This window comes from Chenopodium quinoa, unplaced genomic scaffold (assembly GCF_001683475.1).
Source record: "Chenopodium quinoa cultivar QQ74 unplaced genomic scaffold, ASM168347v1, whole genome shotgun sequence".
Lineage (NCBI taxonomy): Eukaryota > Viridiplantae > Streptophyta > Magnoliopsida > Caryophyllales > Amaranthaceae > Chenopodium > Chenopodium quinoa.
The window spans coordinates 2061855-2083765 of record NW_018743792.1 but is presented as its reverse complement, the minus strand read 5'-3'; the positions used below and the strand labels follow the sequence as shown (position 1 = coordinate 2083765).

Below are 21911 nucleotides of genomic sequence, written 5' to 3'. Positions count from 1 at the left end.
GCTCGTATACATATATTGACCTTCCTGATCATAGGTCTGGTATCCCAAGCACACCTAGCGACTCAATTTTTAATGACTCTGGGGAGTCGTCTCCTAAGAAGGAGGCGGTCCCTGCTGAACCCTCTCAAACCCCAAACGAAACTGAGGAGTCGTCTTCTGAAACAGAGGCGACACCTACCGAACCTTTACAACCAAATGACTCGTCGTACTCTAGCGACGAGTCGGACGCCAGTAGCGAGAGCCAAAACTCTCTCGACTCTGAAGAGCTGTATTCTAGGATTCACACAGCTAGAGAGTCTTTAAGTGTGTCGATGGGGGAGAACTGGGCCGAGCCATGGCTTCCTACCGAGACTTTTACGCCCCTTATTTTCACCATGTGCCTGAAGGGAGGCGGAAGGTTATGATGGAGAGATTTGGAGAGTTTATCTCCAACCATGTAATGGGGGACGACTACTTAGTGTCGGTCCCCGATAGAGATGATACTGTAGTTTGGCCGACTGGTTCCAGCTATGGGGACCATTGCTTTGGTTGTTACGAGGCAGCTATTAAGGCCGGCCTTCGATTTCCTCTTCACCCGGCCGTCGAGGCCATTTTAGACGGATACCAGATTGGGTTGTGGCAGCTGGCCCCCAATTATTGGTTCAACATACTTGGCTATGTAGCCGGATGTGAGATGCATGGGGTGGAGCCAAATTTCGAGGCGTTCGCCCATATGAACTACCTCAGCCAAACCCCCAAAGCAAGCGGTACCGGCTGGTACCAAATAACAAGTCACAAGGGCTATCTTATGACCAAAGGCAAAGAGAATAAATGGAAGGATTGGAGAAACACCTTCCTCATCATTTCTAGCCCCGAGCGCCTGCTGAACAAACGCTACAATAGGTGGAACAAGGATCCGCCTCTTCTTGCAGGCGGACGGAGCATGCCGCTTGTTCCCCTCAAGGCCAGGGAAGAGATCCTAGACCGAGGGCTTTTTAAATTAGAGATTATGGCAAACTCTACTAGCGGGGTACAAGAACAGGTGCCCCTAAACTGCGTCCCAGAGTTTCAATGGCTCTATGACGAGTTTTTCCTGGCCGCCTGTGGCCTTAGCAGTCGGTCCTCCAGAGGTAGCCGGCCACTTGAAAATATGTACCCTTCAATTTGACTTGTTTGAATACTTTTCTAATTTTTGTGGTTCTCATTTGTAGTTGAGGCTATGGACCAAATTACTGCTTCCAAGAAGGCAGTTTCCATGTTGCGAGCCTCCATAATGCAACAGCAGCGAATCGCTTCTGGTTCTCCTGCCAAGGAGACGCCCACAGTGAGCGTCGATTCTTAAAATTCGTCTTTGAAAGACTGCTTGATGAATATTGACCACTCGTCTCCTTTGCAGATGGGCACTTCCAAACCCTCATCCTCCCACCAACCGGACTCGAAGGTTTGGAAGCTAACTAGTGAGAGTACGCCTGGATCTACCAGGAAGCAATCGGCTGACAAGCAGTCGGCCACCCCACAAAGTGTGGGGAACCCACCGCCTGTTGTGACACAGCCGCCGAGAAGTATAGCCAGCTCTGCTAGACTTGCTTATTTCTTTCACTCTCTTCATGTTTCTGATGTTTCTCTTTTTTTATGCAGGCGGTCCTTAAGAGCCAGACTTGGTCCAAATGGCCAAGTCTATGATTAAGGCCGTCCCTCAAGAGGAGAGGGACGCGGTCAAGGGAGTCGGCACCCTTGACCTGGATGGCATCATGGGTCTCCTCTCTAAGGTAGACTTAGAATATTTTTAAACTTTATTACTTGTCATGCCGCCTGCTTTTCTCAAATCTGACGCCTGTTTTTCCTGTTTTTAGACCATGTTGAGAGTACACGGCCTTCGTAGGCCGATCAACGCCAAAAACAAAGAGGTAAGGGCTGCTAAAGCTATGGCCGCCTCTGACGCTGATAAGGCAATGTTTCAAATTGCCCAAAATGAATTTTTGACAACTGACATTCTTTATTATCAGGCGCAGGCCACTGCTAATATCCGTGCTGAGTTGGAGGCGGCCAAAAAGAAGAACAACAAACTGAAGGCGACGGTCAAGAGCCCCAAGGATGAGCTGAGGCCGCTTAAACAGAAGATGACTCAGTTCGAGACCTTAGAGAAATCCTTGGCTTCGACTAAAGAGCGCCTGGTCCAGCAAGAGAAGAGCCTTACTGATGAGCTCTCGGCTTAGGCCGAAAAAGAGAAAATGGAGCTAGCCCGGGCCATGATGGACGACTCTGCTCAAATCATGAGGATGACCTGGATGGATCTATTTCCAAAAGCTCATTATGCCGCCTGGGAGAAGAAATTCGCTGCTTGTACTGAAAACTACAACCAACAAATCATGCAGCAGGCGGCTGAGGAGGACCAGGCAGTCGAGTCCAGCTCAGAAGAGGAGGAAGAGGTGGTGGCCCTGCAGCTGATTGTGGTGGAAGCATCTAAAGAAGCTGCCCCTGATGCCGAGACAAGTAAGAAGGATGCCTCTCAGAACCAGGCGTCCCTTGCTGATCAGGCGGCAGTCAATACCGAAACTCTACCACAAACTTAGAGCTTTTTATATTCAATCTTATCTTCGGCCTGCGTGCCGTTTGTTTTTGTATATCTTTACCCGGCCAGGGGGCCGGGGATTCTGAATATTTTTCCAACTTGTCTGGTTTTAACTTAACTTTGCCAGCTTGTCTGGCTTTAATTTGATATGATTTGGCGACTGTTGAGTCGTCTTTTGCTGTTGCATATGCTGTTTATCTTTTGACTTTTGTTTTTGTTGAATTTGCCAAACATTCTGCATGTCGCGACTTAATAGCCGCTTGTATGGCGTATCCATGTTAAACTTTTTAGCTAAATTGTTGAATCCTGATGCCGACTGCCCTTGCCCTTGGACGACTAGGTTACTTCTTGAAAAGAGAGTAACTAGTCGGCCATAGACAGTCAGACCTCAGTAGCAAAACATAACCAGGCTTGAGTGAAATGCACTTAGTCACAGTGGTAAGGTATCGACTGAATTAATCAACTTACAGTGCATTTCAAGTCACGGGAGTCGCCTAGTTCTTAGAGCACAGTCGGCTAGTCGCTGTTTTATCGACTGTCGTAAGTTCCTTGGTTTGTTTACGAGAAACATAGTAGGACGCTTGTTGTTTAGATGACGGTCAATTCAGATGGGTGTATCAGTCGTTATCACATCCAGTCGGACACCGAGAGGTCCTTCTAGATTGTTCAGATTCATTTAGTATTTCTTAGTGGGAATGTTTGTTTGAGTGCCTTTTGCCAAAGACTAGGCGGACTGCTCAAACCTTTAGGATTCCGGTCCAAGTATGGAAGAACAACTATGGTTTAACTATGGTGTTAACCAATCGTCGCTGCTCCTAATCCTAAGTAGTAGAGGTATCAGTCGTCAATGGCCGACTAATCCCCTTGATTCGTCAATTTTTGTTGACTATTAACTCAGAGGGCGCCTCCTGTATTTATCCAAAGTAATACAGGCGGCTATCCGACGCAGATGTCAACTGCTGACACTTATAAAAGTGTTGAGTTATCCCTGTCTCAAAACGGATACGTTGTCCTTGGGGACAGCCGTATAGGGGCCGTGTAAGTAGTTTATAGAGCATTATTCCACCCAAATTGGAGCTGCTCTCTGCGACAAATCTCATCCAAATGGCATGTCGTCGGACGCCTACTATTTATTGGGACAGGTCGTATTAATTTAAAAATTAAGCGTAATCAAGCGGCTTGGTGCCTAGGTTGATTAGCCGTATGGCGGGCAAACAGGCGTGCCCTTTAGTAAATATGTGTTGGAGGCTATCCGCCTGTCTTGGGACAGACGGAGTGTACTCCTTTTTAAACATATGAAAAGAAGGTAAACTTGGAACTTTCATTAATAAACTTTAAATAATTACATCAAAAGTAATATTTTTTCAAATTGTCTACATTCCAAGTCCTAGGTAGGGGTCGGCCCTCTGGAGTTTCCAGACGGTAGGTGCCATCCCTGACCTCCTCATAGATTCGGTAGGGTCCTTCCCAGATAGGAGTTAGCTTTCCCAACTCGTTGGCCCTGCCGACTGATTCCATCTTTCTTAGTACAAAGTCCCCTACTTTGAGTGGGCGCTTGTGTACTCTTCTGTTGTAGATTCGAGTCATTCTCAGGCGGTATATTTCATGGCGTAGGGCAGCATTGCCCCTACGTTCTGGAAGGGAATCCAATGCTAGGCGCATTGCTTCCCAATTTGCATCTTCATCATACATCATAACTCGGAGAGTCTGCTCATAGTGCTCAATGGGTAGGACAGCTTCTGCCCCATATGTTAGGAGGAAAGGTGTTTCTCCAGTCTCTCCTTTTTCAGTCGTCCTTATGGCCCAAAGAACATGTGGTAGTTCGTCTGCCCATAGGCCACCTGCTTTTTCAATCTTCTTCTTTATATCGTCTGAGATGATTTTGTTAAATGCTTCGACCTGGCCGTTTTCTTGCGGCCGTCCGACTGATGCAAAGCAGTAGGCAAATGCCTTGATCTCTCAACCAAGTTTTGAGAACGGGCGTCTCAAACTAAGGACCTTTGTCAAAAACCATGGACATAGGAACCCCAAAATGAGTGATCACATTCCTCCAAATGAAAGAGATTACATCCTTGGTCTTGATGCCCCTAGCTGCCTCGGCCTCCACCCATTTGGTGAAGTAGTCTACTGCTACCAGGATGTATCTCCTGCCGCCTGATGCAGGCGTATAGGGTCCTAAAATATCCATGCCCTACTTAGCAAATGGTATTGGGCTGTGGATAGCCGTTAGATCTGTAGCTGGACGATGAATCAATTTGCCAAACCTCTGGCACTTGTCACACTTTTTAACCAGATCCATGGCGTCTGCCTCCAGAGTCGGCCAGAAGTACCCTTGCCGCCTGACTCTCTGAGCAAGCGACCTACCGCCTATGTGAGAGGCGCAATATCCAAAGTGTAGGTCTTCTAGGACCTCTCGCCCTTTTCTGGGGTAACACATTTCAAGAAGGGTTGAAGGTACCCTCTCTTGTAGAGTTCCCCCTTTATCATTTCAAAACTGGACGCTCGCTTTTTTAGTGAGGCCGCCTGATGATGATCATCCGGCAAGGTGCCGTCTGTTAGGTATACCCTGATTGGGTCCATCCATGTTGAGCTTCTGTCAAGGACTGCAATGTTGTTTTCCTCAATACTCCGTTTTTCCATTACCTCCCAGAATACAGTTCTAGGGGTGTCGCATGAGGCCGAGGATGCCAGTTTGGACAAGGCGTCCGCCTGGTTATTCTCGGACCTTGGGACCTGAGTTAACTGGAAATCTTCAAGCGAGCTTGCCGCCTGTTTCACGGCCTCTAGGTACTTGACCATAGCCGGATGAGTGGCTTCATAATCCCCATTGTACTGGCTGACTATGAGTTGTGAATCAGAACAGGCGGCTATCTTTCTTGCCCCGGCTGCTTTGCACATGCGGATACCAGCCAAAAGGGCTTCATACTCAGCTTCGTTGTTTGACGTCTGAAACTTGAAACGAAGCGCATATTCATACCTGTCGCCCTCTGGCGACTGACATACAATACCTGCCCTACAACCATTTGCTGTGGAACTCCCATCAACATAGACTTTCCAGAGTTTGCCAATTTCTTCATTTTCTGGTGGCCGGGTCATCTCAACTATAAAGTCTGCAAAGGCTTGCCCCTTCACAGCTTTTCTGGGCTCGAACGTAACCTCAAGGCTTTGGATCTCAACTGCCAACTTTATCATCCGTCCTGACGATTCCATGGTCATCTCAACTATACAATACCTGCCAACGTAACCGGATGTGCCAGGAAATAAGGCTTCAATTTCTTCACTGCCATGTACAGGGCGAGTCCAAATTTCTCCACCAGTGGGTACCTTAACTCTACATTCTTCAAGACATGACTGACAAAGTAGACTGGGAGTTGGCAGCCGTCTCTTTCAGCTAAGAGGACGACACTTAAAGCATGATCTGATACTGTGAGATACATGTAAAGCACTTCTTTTGGCAAAGGACTGACGAGTCTCGGCAGGGAATGCAGATGCTCTTTCAGTTTTGGAGGGCTGACTCAGCATTCGGTCCCCATTCAAACTTTGCTTTCTTTCTAATTGCCTGGAAAAAGTAGAGGCACTTGTCGCCTGCCTGACTAAGAAACCTTCCGAGAGCGGCGAGGCAGCCTGTTAGCCTTTGTACCTCTCGGACGGTGCGAGGCGACTGCATGTCAATGACCGCCTGCACCTTGTCGGGATTTGCCTCTATTCCCCTTTGATTTATCAGGAATCCGAGAAACTTCCCAGACTCAACTCCAAAGACACACTTTTTTGGATTAAGCATGACTCGGTGCCGCCTGAGTGTGGCGAATGTTTCTCGGAGGTCTGCCAGATGGTCCGTTTGGAGTTTTGACTTTACAATCATATCATTAATATACGCCTTCACATTTCTTCCAATTTATTCAAAAAACACAGTGTTTATCATTCTCTGGAAGGTTGTCGGGGCATTCTTCAAACCAAACGGCATGACCGTGTAACAATAGAGTCCCTGATCTGTGACAAAGGCAGTTTTCTCTTAATCTTTTTTCCATAGAGGGATCTAGTGAAAGCCTGAGTAGGCGTCCATGAAGCTCATCAAGGCATGGCCGGCTGTTGAGTCGACCAGGCCGTCGATCTTTGGCAAAGGATAGCTGTCTTTCGGACATGCCTTGTTTAAATCAGTGTAGTCCACACACATGAGCCAGGAACCATTCGGCTTCTTGACTAGCACCACATTTGCAACCCATTCTGGATAGAAACACTGCCGAATGTATCCCGCATCAAGTAACTTCTTTACCTCGGCAGCGGCCGCCTGATTTCTTTCTTCACCATGATTCCTTTTCTTCTGTCGTACTGGTTTCTTTTTTGGGTCGACAACTAGCTTGTGTACCGCCAGGTCTGGACTAATACCTGGCATCTCATGCAACTCAAATGCAAAAATATCTTGGAACTCTTTCAGCAATTGGCGAAGGTCATTGCCAAGTTCAGTCGGAGCAGTCGTCCCCACCTTAACAGATCGGTCTGGACGACTGTCATCGAGGGCAACATCTACGTGCTCCCCAGCTGGCTGAGGGCGGAATTCATTCGGCAGCTCCCCAGCCAGTGATTTCTATTGCTTATGATTTTTCTTGACCTTCGTCTCGGAGGCTTTTCTCTTCCTGCCGCCTGCGTCTTGGGCAGACGCTTCTTCTATGGCTTTGCAAGTTGGGCCGTCTGAAGTTACCGTTGTTTTGTTGTCAGTGAGGTAAATTTCTCTGGCCATTCTCTGGTCCCCCCTTATGGAACTGACTGTTTTGTCATCCTTCTCAAACTTGAGCAACATAAGGGATGGAATGATAACTGCTTTAGAGTCATTAAGGGTGGGGCGCCCAAGGATTATGTTGTAGGCAGTAAGTTCTTCCACAACCAGGAAACGAATGACCATGTGGCGGCCCTCACCTCTCTCACCCAGACGGACGGGCAAGTCAACTCGACTCCCCCTCCAATTCCTACGAGAGGATGGGAGACAGGCTGTATACTCTCAGGCCTGTACTTGAGCTTGGTCAAGCACTTATGGCTGATGAGGTCCGACGAACTCCTTGTATCAATAAGTATCTTGCCGACTATTTGACTGGCCACTTTACACTCGATGACAATTGGGTCGTCATGCGGCCGTCGGACACCACCCGAATATTTCTGAGAAATAATAACCTCTGGAAACGAGGTACTAGAGGTCTCACCCTGATTAACAGAGTTAACATCCAGTTGTCTGATGTTATCCTTGTTTCCCCAAACAGTCGGGCCTCCCCCTGCATAGCCGCCTGCTATTGTATAGATGGCAGCTTCATCAGTGTCAGAGCTGTCGGCCGGCTTCTGTCTTTTTTGCCTGGCCGACTGATTTTGTTTGGGGGGCTATTTTCCTTTAGGTTTCTTGATATAAGAGTCCAGATCACCCTTTTCAGCCAACTGATCCAGCAGACGCTTGAGACTAATGCATTCGTTGGTCTCATGCCCATCGTCATCATGAAAATGGCAGTGCTTGCCTTGGTTGCGCTTGCTAGGATCACCCTTCATAGGTGTCGGCTTCTCAAGTGAGAGTCGTCCCTTAACTTCTTTGAAAATGGTATGATTGTCTTTGTTGAACTCATATTTGGGGGAGTATGGAGTGAATTCTTTTCTCTTCTTACTGGGCGGCTGACTAGTGGAGTCGGCCATCCAGACATCTTTTCTCTTTTTCTCTTCCTTGGGGGCCGCTTTCTGTGAACGACCCTCCTTTTTCTCGGACCTTTTCTGGTCCCCTTGCTTTCCCATGTGACAGAGGTCGACTGCCTGTATGTAGGTCTCAGCCTCCATCATTGCCTCTTGGAGAGTAGCCACTCTTTTTCTGACTAAATCGAATTTGAAGTTCGACCCGTCTTTCAATCCCTTGAAGAAATCAGTATAGGCTACTTCATCCGGAAGGTTGGGTATTTGTATCCTCATCAGATTGAATCTCTTTATGTAGGAGCGTAATCCCTCCTTTTCTCCCTGCTGGACGGCTCCTAGATCAAGAGTCGTCTTCCTGGTAGGTATATTCATGGAAAAGTTTGATGCAAACAAATAAGCCAATGTTCTGAAGTTGTTAATACAGCTGGCCGGCAGGTTGCGGAACCACTGTTGGGCGACTCCCTTCAGAGTGGCAGGAAAACACCTACACCATGTGGCATCGTCCAATCCTTGAAGGTACATTAGATTGGTGAATGTCATCAGGTGATCCTGGGTTAGTGGTGTCATCATAGGCGCCTATTAACACATTTTCACTTTAGCCGGCTGGGCGGCTTGTAAGATTTCCTTGGAGAAGGCGGTTGGTTGTTCTCCAAGTTGAAGCAATCGTAACTGCCAGTCCAAAGGCTGGACATTCTTAGCTGTCTGACCCCCAAAAGGAGGAGGTGGCAAAAAGTAGTGAGTTTGCGGCACATATGGCGGCTGAGTGACATATGGTGCCGACTATTGTTAATGAGAGCTAGAACCAGAGTGTGCACTGCCTGTCCGGATCTCATAGTTTGATTTTGAATGATTCATAGAAGTGTTTTGCATACTGTCAAGAAAATCAGAAGTGGAGGCCGACTCAGACTGCTGTTGGCTCCTTTTCTGCTGAATCAGCAGCCGGGCGTCTGAGTAGGATTTCTTTGAGCCGTCTGGTTGAACCAGGCGGATTGGTTTCCTTCCCAATGAGGCAGGGATACGGTGCTTGGACAAATTGACTAGAGGTACCCGCCTCTCCTCTTGGCGAGGGTGGGGGGTTGCCTCACGGTCCTTCAATGACTTTTTCTTTCCTGAATAGGAAGGCTTTTTGCTCGACTGCCCTTTTTGGGAGACAACCGTCTTTTTGTTGATGAGATCTTTAATCTCACCCTTGAAACTTCTCATGATGGTCATAAGATCATTCCTTGAGACAGGAGCTATCCGGTCGACCGCTTGATGAGAGTCAGCCGAAGGTCCGACTGTTTGGCCTGGACCAGCCTGGTCTTGCCGTTCCTGCCTTTCACGAGGGGTAGTGCGTCGAGCCCTCAAGGACCCGTCTGGGGCCGTGTAAGTCTCAACTTGAGGCTCAGTGTCCTGATTAGAAGAAACATGAGGCTCGTCTTCTTGGCAGTCGTCCTCAGGACGCTTGTCACTATTAGTCGGTACAGATTGTGATGCCATCTCAAAGGTACTCTCCCCATAGACGGCGCCAAAAAGTTTCGGGGTTTTCTGTGTCCCTTGGGAGAGTTACAACTTTGAGGCTGGAACCACGCGCCTGTACCTACAAGATAACGGAGACTCCTTGGGTAGGGAGATCCGCCTCCAACGATCAAGTTAGCGAATGAAGGAGTTGTAATGCGAATGTAAATAGATCCCGGATGCTAGGACGGGTCTAGCAGGCGGTACCGAGTGGTGTGTGATTGTCTTGGGATTTGTGCAATCCGTGTGTTTCTTGTGAACAGTCTATGTCATTAATGAGCATTTATGACAGTATTTATAGCATTGGGAAGCGTGCCGGGTTCTAGGGTTTTTGCCCAACCCTAGGACTGACTAGGCTTTCTTGGGATTTGGGCCCAATCTGCTACCTGTTTAGGCAAGGTTGAAGGGCCACATGGCATAGCATAGGAAGTCCATGGTGGACCAGCTGAAGTGTGCCACGTGGCAGGTCCTAATAAGTCTAACTGGGTGACACTTGTCAGGGCCTGATTGGTCCGCATGGCGAGGGGTGATTAAGGGAAAATTCTCCTAATCAATAATAATACAAAACATGTTCACAAATAAGTGTACTCTCTAAAATGGGTATTCAGTAGGGGTGGGACTTTTCAAACCGAACCGTGAAACCGTCCGTTACCGAACCGAACCATCACGGACCGAACCGTTTATAACCCGCTAATTTTAAACCGAAAACCGAATTGAACCGTATAATGTCAAACCGAAACCGAACGGAACCAATTAATGTTAACCCGTTACGAACCATAAACCAATAACAAACCAAACCGTTTATAAACCGAAACCGTTTGAACCGATTAATGTTAACCCGCTAACTGTTTAAACCGAACCGTTTATAAACCGAAACCGTTTAAACCGTAGGAAAAAACCGTTTAAATCGAACCATTTACAACCCGCTAACCATTTAAACCGAACTGTTATAACCCATTAAACCGTTTAAACCGAACTATTTTCAAACCGCAACCCGTTTAAACCGATCCGATTACAAACTATTTAAACCGAACCGTTTACAACCCGTTCCATTCAAATTGAACTATTTACAGCCTTTAACAATTTGTTAGAATTCCACGAAATATATTTGATATTTAATGTAATTTAACAGTACAATTTTTTTTACATATAATTATTGATTTAAATTTGTAAATTTTTTTGCTATTATAAAATTAAAATTATATTCTTGTATAACTAAATTAGGAGTTATAAATTAAATAAAAAAAATGAAAAAATTTGGCCACCCACCCAATCCAACCACCCTCCACCCATCCACCACCGTAACCCACCTTAACACCACCCCCGCCGTCACCCCAGACCCACCCTAACACTACCCCCACCCACCACCGTTACCGTAACCCACCCCCACCCCACCACCGTTACCGTAACCCACCCCCACCCCACCAACGTCAACCCAGACCCACCCTAACACCACCCCCGCACCCACCATAATTACCGTAACCCACCCCACCCCACCCCACCACCCACCGTAAATAAAAAAACCCAGACCCAAACCTTACCCCACCCATTCCACCACCGTCACCGTAAATAATAAAAACCCAGACCCATACCCCACCCCACCTACCACCATCACCGTAACGTACCCCACCCCACCCCACCCACCACCGTCACTGTAAAAAAAAAAAAAAAAAAAAAAAAAAAAACAGACCCAACCCCAACCACACCCACCACCGTCACCGTAACACACCCCACCCCACCCCATACAAAAAAATCGAAAAAAAAACCCAAACCCACCGTAACCCCACCCCACCCACCCCCACGAAACCCAACATCCTCGAAACCCCCCAACTCACTCTAATTGCTCACCCACCATAAAACTCCCTCCCTCCCTCGAAAAATCCTCCCTCCCCACCCACCCGAACCCAGTCTAACCGCCGCCACACCCACCCTAACTCGGCCCCCTCCGTTGCGCACAACTTGAAAAAAAATTAAAAAGAAAAACAGAAAATAAAAAAAGGAAGAACGAAAACACCTTATATATTAATCCTGAATTTGGCCTCAAATTTGGTTTTAAAAGGCCAAATTTGATCATGAAACAACTAGATCCAGAGTTTCGTGGTCGAATTTGACCATAAAAACCGTCGTGCGTAGTGTCGGTGGACGAAGACGGAGAAACGAGATGGAAGAAAGGAGAACATAGACGGAAGAAGGGAGAAGAAGGAAGAAGGAAGAGGAGATGAGAGAGAAAACGAGAGAGCAGTGAGCATATTATTGATAATATTACAAAAGAGGATTAAGAAAACGAGAGAGAAACAAAAAAAGAGTACTAAAGAGACGATGGTAAGAGTGATCTGATTGGTGGAAAAGAAAACACACGGATCGTGAATTGGAATGTGTGCGATGATAGCCCGTTAGATGACATGCAAATCAATGACTGATATTTAATATAAGACGGTGACACAGATCATGGGATAATGGATTTGGATAGTATGGTTTTTTTATTCATAGCTACGTACTAATAAAAACACTACTGCACTCTTAACTTTATGTAACTTATAAATTGTAAGAAACACAAATGTTTGGAAATTGGAATTGATTCAATATGACATATTTAATGTATATTAGTTATATGTATATCAGTATATGTAATAAATAATAATGTATGGTACGATTGGTATCATACTATCATTGGTATGTATAGATAATCGATAAATGTATCTGATTATTAAAACTTAAAACAGTTGATGATCGATCTAATTGAATACTTCTACTTCCCCACCCGTTTTCTTTAACTTGCAAGTTGCAACATATATATGTTGCAGCCTTGTAGGCACGTAATCTTAAAAGGTGATTAGAGAGGGTAAGACAACAGAGTAATTCAGCAATATAACTTAAACACCAAAATTATGGAATAGTTACAAACAATTGTCAATTATTACTTTATTAGACTAATGGAAAATTGAATAATCGTGATTTTAATTAAACATCCAAATATAGTTCCGTAACATTAAATTATTAGTTTATTACAATATCAATTATCGATTTATCGTATTCAAAGTACCAATTCATCAAATCATGGTTATGACACGATATTTAAAACAATTAAAACAAGAAGCTGATAGCCTGATAATATTTGATAATGAAACAATAATACATTAATACCTTATAAATTTGTAATAGACTAATATTTAATAAACAACAACAAGACTATAACCACATTTGAAACATAACACATTAACATGATATAGAATGAATGAGAATTTCTGTAATTCTATATAATCTGATATCTGAATCGATTTATCGTATTCAAAGTAGCAACTCATCAAAACATGGTCATGACACGATATCTAAAACAATCCAACAAGAAGCTGATAACCTAATAATATATATTTAATAATGAAACAATAATACATTAATACATTATAAATTTGTAATAGACTAATATGATAATATCGAATAAACAACAACAAGAGTATAACCAAACTTGAAACATAACATATTAACATGATATAGAATAATTGAATAAATGAAGATTTGTGTAATTGTATATAATCCGATGTCTGAAAATAAAGTGACGAAGTCCCAACTTTATATAAAACGAAAATAGCTAACCGGTCAAAAATCTCTTAAAACCCAATTTCTACTCGATCCATTATTTTTTTCACCAACCTATGCCGACCCGCTAAAGAAATGGAAATACTAGTCCCAACTTGATATAAAACAAAACGCGCTAACTGGTCAAAACCACTTTTAGAACTCGATTTCAACCCGATCCAATTTAACTGATTACCAAACTAACCCGAACGATTTTAGCACCAAACCGAGTATAATCCGAACCGATATGAATCGAACTAGCATTAACCCGGGTAAACCCGCCCCTGAACCGACCCATTTCAAAATAATCCGTTCATGACCCGAACCGATATGAACCCGGACCGACGTTGACCCGGTAAAACCGCCCCTGAACCGATCCGTTTCAAACCGGTCAGATCATGACCCGAACCGTTTATAAACCGAACGGGCATTGACCCGGGTAAACCCGTCCCTGAACCGACCTGTTTCAAACCGACCCGATTATTAACCGAACCGTTTAAAAACTGAACCGGCATTGACCCGAGTAAATCCGCCCCTGAAGCGACCCGTTTCTAACCGATCTGATTATGACCCGAACTGTTTATAAACCGAACCGTTTATGACCCGAACCGAATTTAAATCGTACAAAAATAAACCGAAATCGAACCGACCTGTGACTAATCAAAACCGAACTGAACCGACCCGCCGTCTAAATGAAACCGTTTTAACCCGAACCGTTTCAAACCGAAACCGTTTCAAACTGAGGTCAAACCGAACTGCCAGACCGAAGTCCCACCCCTAGTATTCAGGGCAACGCCCGGTGCACTAACTAGTATATATATAAAGGGGAGTTTTTTCCTCGGGTTTTTAGAGAGCCACGTAGGATTAAATTTTCCTCGCACGCCAGGTAGGATTATAAATTTTAGTTGTAGGCAATTAAATAAGAGATTATTAATTTCTTTTAGAATTAAATAATTCAAATGCCACGTAAGCAAAATTGGCGAATGAGATTTTTATGTTTAAATTAATTAAATATAAAATATTATCTTTTGATATTATGAATTTTTTCTAAATATATAACAAATTTTTGAAAATAAATACAAAAAAAAAAAAAAAAAAAAATTGTTTTAAAGAATTCAAACAAAACGTGCATCGCACGGGTTTCATCTAGTATATTATAAATGGATATTATTTTAAGGAATTTTTTAAAACGAATTTTATGATGGAAATAAAACTGTGTTATAAGATATTTATTAGAAGGTATGATTAATTTTGTATATATGAAATATTAGAAGTACAATGATAATAAAACTCTATATAACATTTTTATCTTTAAAAATATATCAAAAAATCGCTTACTTAACATCAACGTGTCACAATAATACCTTTTTGTCGCCTACGTGGCGCGGCACTTGGCGAAAAACTGAAATGTCGAGTGACGCTGTCTCATAACCTGACAGTGAGATCAACTTTATATTAATTAATAATATAATATGATATGATATTAAATTAACTTATACCCGCTTTTTTATATATTAATTAATAATATAATATGATATGATATTAAATTAACTTATACTCGCCTTTTTTCAAGAATTTGTGCTAATTAATCGGAGAAAAGGATTAAAGTTTTTGCACAAAAACTGACAAGTGACGACTCTTCAGTTTTATCCAAAAATTCTTCTCACCCCACTCCACCTCAACTCACCCCACCTCAATAGGAGTAAGTCCATGTCTTTATCTATATTCCGTATAAATAGAACCTTCCCCATATCTCCTTTCTCCTCTCTATTCGCACATTTTCTCTCACCTCTCTTACTTTTACTTCTCTTGTATAATTCATTTCCTAAAATTCAACAATCAACCAAGAATCAAGAAATTAATAAACTACTACCACACTTTTGAATCATTAATTGGTATGTTCTTCTCTCTAATCTGAATTAGATCTTTCTATTTACTGAATTTATGTTTTTCTTTGATGTTCACTGTTTTGTTGGTTGTTCTTGATTTTTATGAGTTTTGTAGCGGATTTATTTAAATAAGCTATCCTAACGTCTAAGTATAATCATTATGAATATATCCCCTATTTTATCTAATTTGCCTTTTGCTGATATTTTGTTTTTCATCTTTGTTTTTGATAATTTTTTCCGTTTTTACTAATTTTCAATTAATTTTGCAAATTGATTAGTATTTTTTAATTAAAGCTTTTTTTTTTTAATCGGTTGAAGAAAACGTCTGCTTTCCATTTTACTTTACTTTTCCTTGGAAATTGTTATTCTTTTCTTCGACGATTTGGTATGTCTCCTACAATTTAACTTTGATGCTTAATTATGTAATAAAGCCAAAAATTACTTTTGAAAAAATAAAAATGAATTAAATTTGTAAAACTACCTTTTTTTTTTTTTTTTTTTTTTTGCAATTTTTCGAGTCCTTTTACTTTGTTGCTGCTGTTGTAGTCTCCGTTGCTATTGACTGTTGGTGAGTTGATTGATTCAAGTGTTTTTGATTACTTTAGCTTCTTTTTTTTTTTTTTTTTTTTTTTTTTCAATTTTGTTGATTTAATCACAAATTTGTATTGGTTTGTACTTAATATGTTGTACTGATTATACTAATAGTTATTGTTCTAGCTTATGAGTTCGGATCTTGTTGTGTTTCGTCTTTTAGAAGACGAATTTGTGAGCGGGAACACAAACTAGGGATAGTTTTGTTTTTGCTGATGAGTTCAGATCTTGGTTGTGTTTCGTATTTCAGAAGACGAATTCCGTGTGCGGAAACATAAACTAGGAATTTCTAACTTAGCAATTAGGATTTTTCTTGTTTCTCTTTGTGGTGGGGCGGTGGGTGTGAAGCTGTGGGCAGCTATGATGTTAATTGCCCAACTACATTCATGACATACTAACCTCCCACATTGATTCATTATGGTCCCAGAAAAGATGTAATGCTATATTAAGTTGTGTGCGTGGGTGTTGGGATCGTCCAGATATAAACCCTACTATAGTGAGAAATACAATGCCTTCGGTATTAGTTGTCAAATATAGAGTACATAATATGATTTTATACAAAAAGCTACTCCGTATTTACAAGTGTTGGATCATTGCTTTCTTCTTGTCATTACGTAATCTAAAATGTGTCAAACTAGGAGTCATTAATTCATTTTGACATCATGAAGGGTGTTAACATCATTAAGCAAGAGATAACTAATAGGGGTAAAATAATAGCGAAGTTCTAGTCGTAGTTGTAATTATAGGTTTCTTTCATTTCATCAAAAATTCCTTCTCTTGAACCCATGAGAACATGTTTTCAACTTAGGAGTACATTTTTAGTTGTAAAATGAACTTGATTATCCTTATTTAAACCTTTCACTTTCGAACCTTTTTTTGTTGTAAATTGAATTTTGTTGCTCTTCATTGAATTTAGTACTTTAGTGGGCCTCATCAGACTTATATTTTCGTAACTTTAGATGGAAAAAACCAATTTGTGTAGGTTTAAAGATGGTATAACAAGCATAAAGAATAGCATATAAAGCAAACAACCACTCGTAGAGAAGGGGAAAAGGAAATTAAGAATTATGAGCACATGCTTTGCGTATTGGTGGGGCTGTATTTGAAATTGTGTCAAAGTTAGTTGCCCTATTTTCTTAAAATCAAAAGTTGGAGAATGTTAGGCTTGGAACCTCTAGGAGGGAGTTTGATCATATCAAGCGTGTTTCCTGCATATTATTACTGTGGATTGTAATCCAACCTACGCAGTCATTCATTATTTTGTATTATAACTTTTTGGGGTTGCATCCGAAACTTTTTTGTTGTCTTGTTTCACCTCGTTCATCATCCACCATTCTCTTTAGGGGTGTAGGAGAAAATGATTTCTATTTTTATTTGAGAATAGAGTACCAAATTACAATGAAATCACGCTTGAAGTAGAATCTTGAAATATGTCTCTCATTCATTGTTAGCAGAACAAACAAAAGTTGTGATTAAAGTCATTGCAATTGCCAAGTTTAAAGTAAGATTTTACTTATTAGGACAAGAGTCAAGTTGTTTGTTAAGTGAAAGCTTTTGTCCTCTCTTTTGGTTATGTTCAGTCTTTGAAGAGGTCTTGCCAATGGAAGATTTCTATGCGTTAAGTTTTTAAGCATGTTTAATTTATTATAGTATTTAAAAAAGAAGGGCAATATTGACATGGAAATTTCAAAGTTCCATTCCCTGAATAAGTCGAAATATCAATTTGCGTGTTACTATTTGACAGTTGACAATAACCCTTCACTGTTTGCCGCCTATTAATAATATAATAGTACGAAGTATTATCTTTGTTTATCCCTGTTGCTTAAAGTATTTGTAATGGCCTTACCAAACAATAAAAATGATTGATTGTTTCCAAAATGTTATCATATCTTATTTCGGATAAGATTTGCTTGACAATTCTCACATGCTTCCATTATTTTTTAAAAAATTCTTTATTGTGGACCCATTTGTGCTTTAACTTTTATAGCTTCTCAACTTATCTTTGCAATTTGTTTGTGTTATATGTCTTTTCTTGTTTGATTGACTTTGTCATTGATGTGATTAAATTTTTAAAGCATCCTTCATTATGGCAATCAGTTGCATTAATTAATCATATAATGTGTTAATGGTTAAAGATTTGCTTCTACATACAATGTTTGAGTTTCAGTTTTCAGCTGCAAAGGTTATAGTTTTAATTCTTTTTCTAGCGCTATTGTTGTTAACTTTTGCACATAATTCTGACATGATAAGTTATTCTTAGGCTCATTGAGGAAACATTGTCCATGGAGCAGTACTGTGAACAGCCTGCAACACAAAGCAGGTGCAGCAGGGGAGACATGAGTAAATGGAATTCACCGTCAACTATAGATGCTGGGAAAGAGAGTAATTCATCTGGTGGTTTTGACTGCAATATCTGCCTAGACCTTGTTCAAGAACCAGTTGTAACATTTTGTGGTCACCTATACTGCTGGCCTTGCATCTACAAGTGGATGCATTCCCAGAGAAGCTCCTTTGAAAGCTCTGAGCAACAACCCAAATGTCCCGTTTGCAAAGCTGAAGTTTTACAGAGTACATTGATACCTCTCTATGGCCGGGGACAGTCTAGGAAACCAACTGATAGCAAGGGCACCAAGCTTGATTTCTTGGTGCCGCAGAGGCCTAACAGTCCTGGATGTGGGGTTCACGCACTTATAACCACCACTACATCCAGTAGTTTACAACAACCGGGCCAACAACTTCATTACCATGGTTTCCACCCACATCATCACCAAGTAAATCCATACAGCACTCTGGATGTCAACTCCCAGTCACCTGCATTCGAGCTTGCAGGAACCACTACATACAATCCTATGATTGAGATGTTCAGTAATATGATTGATGCTCTGATTCTTGGGAACTCACAAGATACACTTTCTGCTTATCCAAACACATATAGTGTTGTGACCACCAGTAGTGCACGAGGCAGATGGCATATGATGCAGGTTGATAGGTCACTGAGCAGAGTAAATTTTTTCTTCTGGTGTTGTGTTATATTGTGCCTGCTACTGTTTTGAGACGAATGTTCCCTGCCTGACTGCCACAACTTACATGTAACAATTTTATACTTGTATATATGAAAATGAGCATGGCTGGTATATGATCAATTTGCATGCTGCAGACTGTCAATCAGGATAACTTGATTTCGTCATTGAACTTGGGATATCGAATGTATACAGACGGACTCATGTCATGCTTATGTGACTTATTGTAAAGTGCTGAAATTGCTGATTATTATGTTCATATAAGCTATAAGGTAGAAAGTAATTTCATAGGATCAGTGGGTGAATATGCGAATATAAAGAGTTTTGTAAATCTGTAATATGCGAATTGCAAAATTTGTGGTATTATAAAATGATAACTGATGAATGTTCATTACTTGAGACTTGGCAAGTTGGTTCCCTAAAGATCACTCCGTATTGTTTTTAAGATGTACACATATTTTGAAATTTAATATTGGCTTGATTTGCTCCGTCATAATCTCGTGAGGTTTCCTTCATTTTGAATGACAAATCCCGTTAAGCTGAGAATAATGAACTTTGTTGGGAACAATTGAACTAAACCGAATTTTAAGTCATTGTGGTTTGCGTTGAACCATCATTAGATCAATGTTATCATTTTGAACTTTCCAACAAGTTTGAATTATTGAGAACATTCTGTTTTTAGTTTGAATTATAGTACAACTAGAATTTTCTAGAATATTTTAGAAAAACGGATGTTATTTTAACTAACACAACTCAATTTTTCTACGGAAAATAACACTTGATTTGATGACCTGCTAGGAAATCCTGTACAACCACACCACTCGCAAAATAAGTTGATTTTATTACTGAATAATGTTGACAACTCTTTATTTAAAATCCGAGAGACTAATTCCTTGACCAATGCCCTTGTACAACATTTTCAAAGTCCATAGTTATCAGCTCATTTTATCACAACAAAGTCGGATTCTAGAACAAAGGCCTTTGTTGCATTATCACCAGACTACTTCAGAGAATTTTCCCTTCATTCCCAAATCCCCAGGGTGAGCTCATCCATCACCTTCACCGCAGAGTGAAACAAAAACAAAAGCTTTCTTTATGACACCTAGAAATCTCCTAAATGTGCTACCTCATGCATCAAACCCTTTGAAAAGTTGAAGGCCAGTTGACCACATTGGTAAAAAAAAAAAAAATTAATAAATAATAAATAAAATAAATAAAAAAATAAAATCTAGTGACAATTTGGTAAAAAAAAAAACTAACCATAAGTGGCAATTTGGTAAAAAATAACAATTAAGTCCTACGGCATTTAGACCAAAAAATCTACTCCCTTTATTTTTTAAAAATGCATCATTTGCTGATGCATAGAGTTTTACGCCTTGTTTGGTTGACATGGGAATTAAATTTCCATAGGAAATTGTATTTCATGGGAAGTTATTTCCCTAATGAAATTCCTAGGAATTTCCTAAATTTGTTTGGTTGGCAATGTGGGAATTTAGAAATCCCATGAATTTTGATTGACGTAGGTGGGGCTAGGTAATTTACTTCCCTTGTTTTGTGGGAAGTTGAAATTCCCATAAATTTCCACTTCCCTCATTTTTGTTTTTTTTGTGTCAACTAAACAACTCTTCAATTTATCAAATCCCATGAATTTTCACTTCCCCCATTTTATGTTGTCAACCAAACAGGCCTTAGAAGAGTGTATAACTATAAGTAAAATAAAAACCGCTTACATCACCATTGTACATATGTCAATTTATCATGAAATATTCCCTTTAAAATTGCTTGTGCCATTATTTTTTCCCATTATTTTGTCCTTCCAAATTCAATGTTGGGAGAATAATTCTACAAGTGTGGACATCAATTAACCAAAAACCTCCTTTTGTGAATTATTATTTATACTCTTTATTGAATTTTTATTTTATTTTAAATTGTGCATCACACAGTACTAATCTAGTAATGTACTTCCTCCGTTCTTTTAATATCGCATCACTTGCCTTTTAGGGAAGTTTCACAAATATTGCATCACTTCCATTTTAGGACAAAAAATATCTATGTTCACACTGCAAATACCCAACATACCCTTACTTTTTCACACTTACTTTTTATTTAATCTTTACATTACATGGACAATTTTGTATTTTTACGTTTCCCTCTCTTACTTTTTCCCACTACTAAATTTTGCCTCCAAAACCCCTATGATGCAATAAAAAAAGAACGAATGAAGTAATATTTTGAGTGGGTGAATAATATTGTAAAAGTTAGATGAGCACCATGAAAGACAAAGTATGTGAGGGAGTAGATATTTTTATTACATTATTTAATCAAGTGGGGACCATGGGAGAGAGAGAAATGATAAAATAACTTGAGTGGATTTTAGAGTAAGAGAGAGAAATGATAAAATATAGTATAAAAGTTATCAAAAATAAAAGTGATACATTAAAAAAACACCCATAAAAGAGAAGTAATGCATAAAATAAAAAATAAAAAAAAGATGGCGTACTTTTATTCGACAAAATCTTCAAAAATCTTAATTTAAGTCGTTCTGTGTTTTTTAAATTTATTTTTCCCATTTAAAGTTTTGAATTTATATGTTGATTAGGGAATTTTCCCCACCAATCACCATCTGACAAGTGGACCAATCAGGTTCCGCCACGTGTCCTTCATGTGGGCAAATAGGAGCCTGACACGTGTCAGTCAGTGATCCGTCCACCATGGACCAATTGCGACACGACACATGTCCACCCCATGACACATGGGTTAACCGGCCAACAAGGCCCTGAGGGAGGCCCAGTCAGCCCAAGGTTTAACCTAAACCTAGAGAGTGGCACGCTTCCCAAGGTTATAAATACCTTCATTAATCCTCATTAAAGGGGATTACGCACATTAAACACTCTCACGTAGAGAGACTCATTTACCTTTTTTCCGCATTAATTACTCCCTAAACAAGTACTAACTTGACCGTTGGAGGTGGAACTCCAATCACTCGGAGTATCCGTTTGTTTTGCAGGTACAGGCGTCCGATTCCAGTCTCGGAATTGTAACTCTCCCGCAGGACATCAGAAAACCCCGAAACATTTTGGCGCCGTCTGTGGGGAGAGTACTTTTGAGATGGCATCTACGTCTGTA

At 41.0% G+C, this 21911-nt stretch overlaps 2 protein-coding genes across 2 annotated transcripts; one reads left to right on the top strand and one right to left on the bottom strand.

Annotated features, from left to right (window-relative positions):
- Window positions 1-7918: 7918 nt before the first annotated feature.
- On the bottom strand, window positions 7919-9691 carry LOC110685268. Its single transcript, XM_021861766.1, has 2 exons — window positions 9519-9691; window positions 7919-8567 (listed from the first exon to the last, which is right to left on the bottom strand). Exons 1-2 carry the CDS (start codon window positions 9689-9691, stop codon window positions 7919-7921), a joined length of 822 nt encoding a protein of 273 aa, XP_021717458.1.
- Window positions 9692-15026: 5335 nt separating this feature from the next.
- LOC110685195 (E3 ubiquitin-protein ligase RMA1H1-like) lies at window positions 15027-19184 on the top strand. The gene is made up of 2 exons (XM_021861674.1): window positions 15027-15180; window positions 18026-19184. The coding sequence occupies exon 2, from the start codon at window positions 18048-18050 to the stop codon at window positions 18816-18818; it is 771 nt and encodes a 256-aa protein (XP_021717366.1). The 5' UTR covers window positions 15027-15180; window positions 18026-18047; the 3' UTR covers window positions 18819-19184.
- The last annotated feature ends 2727 nt before the right edge of the window (window positions 19185-21911 follow it).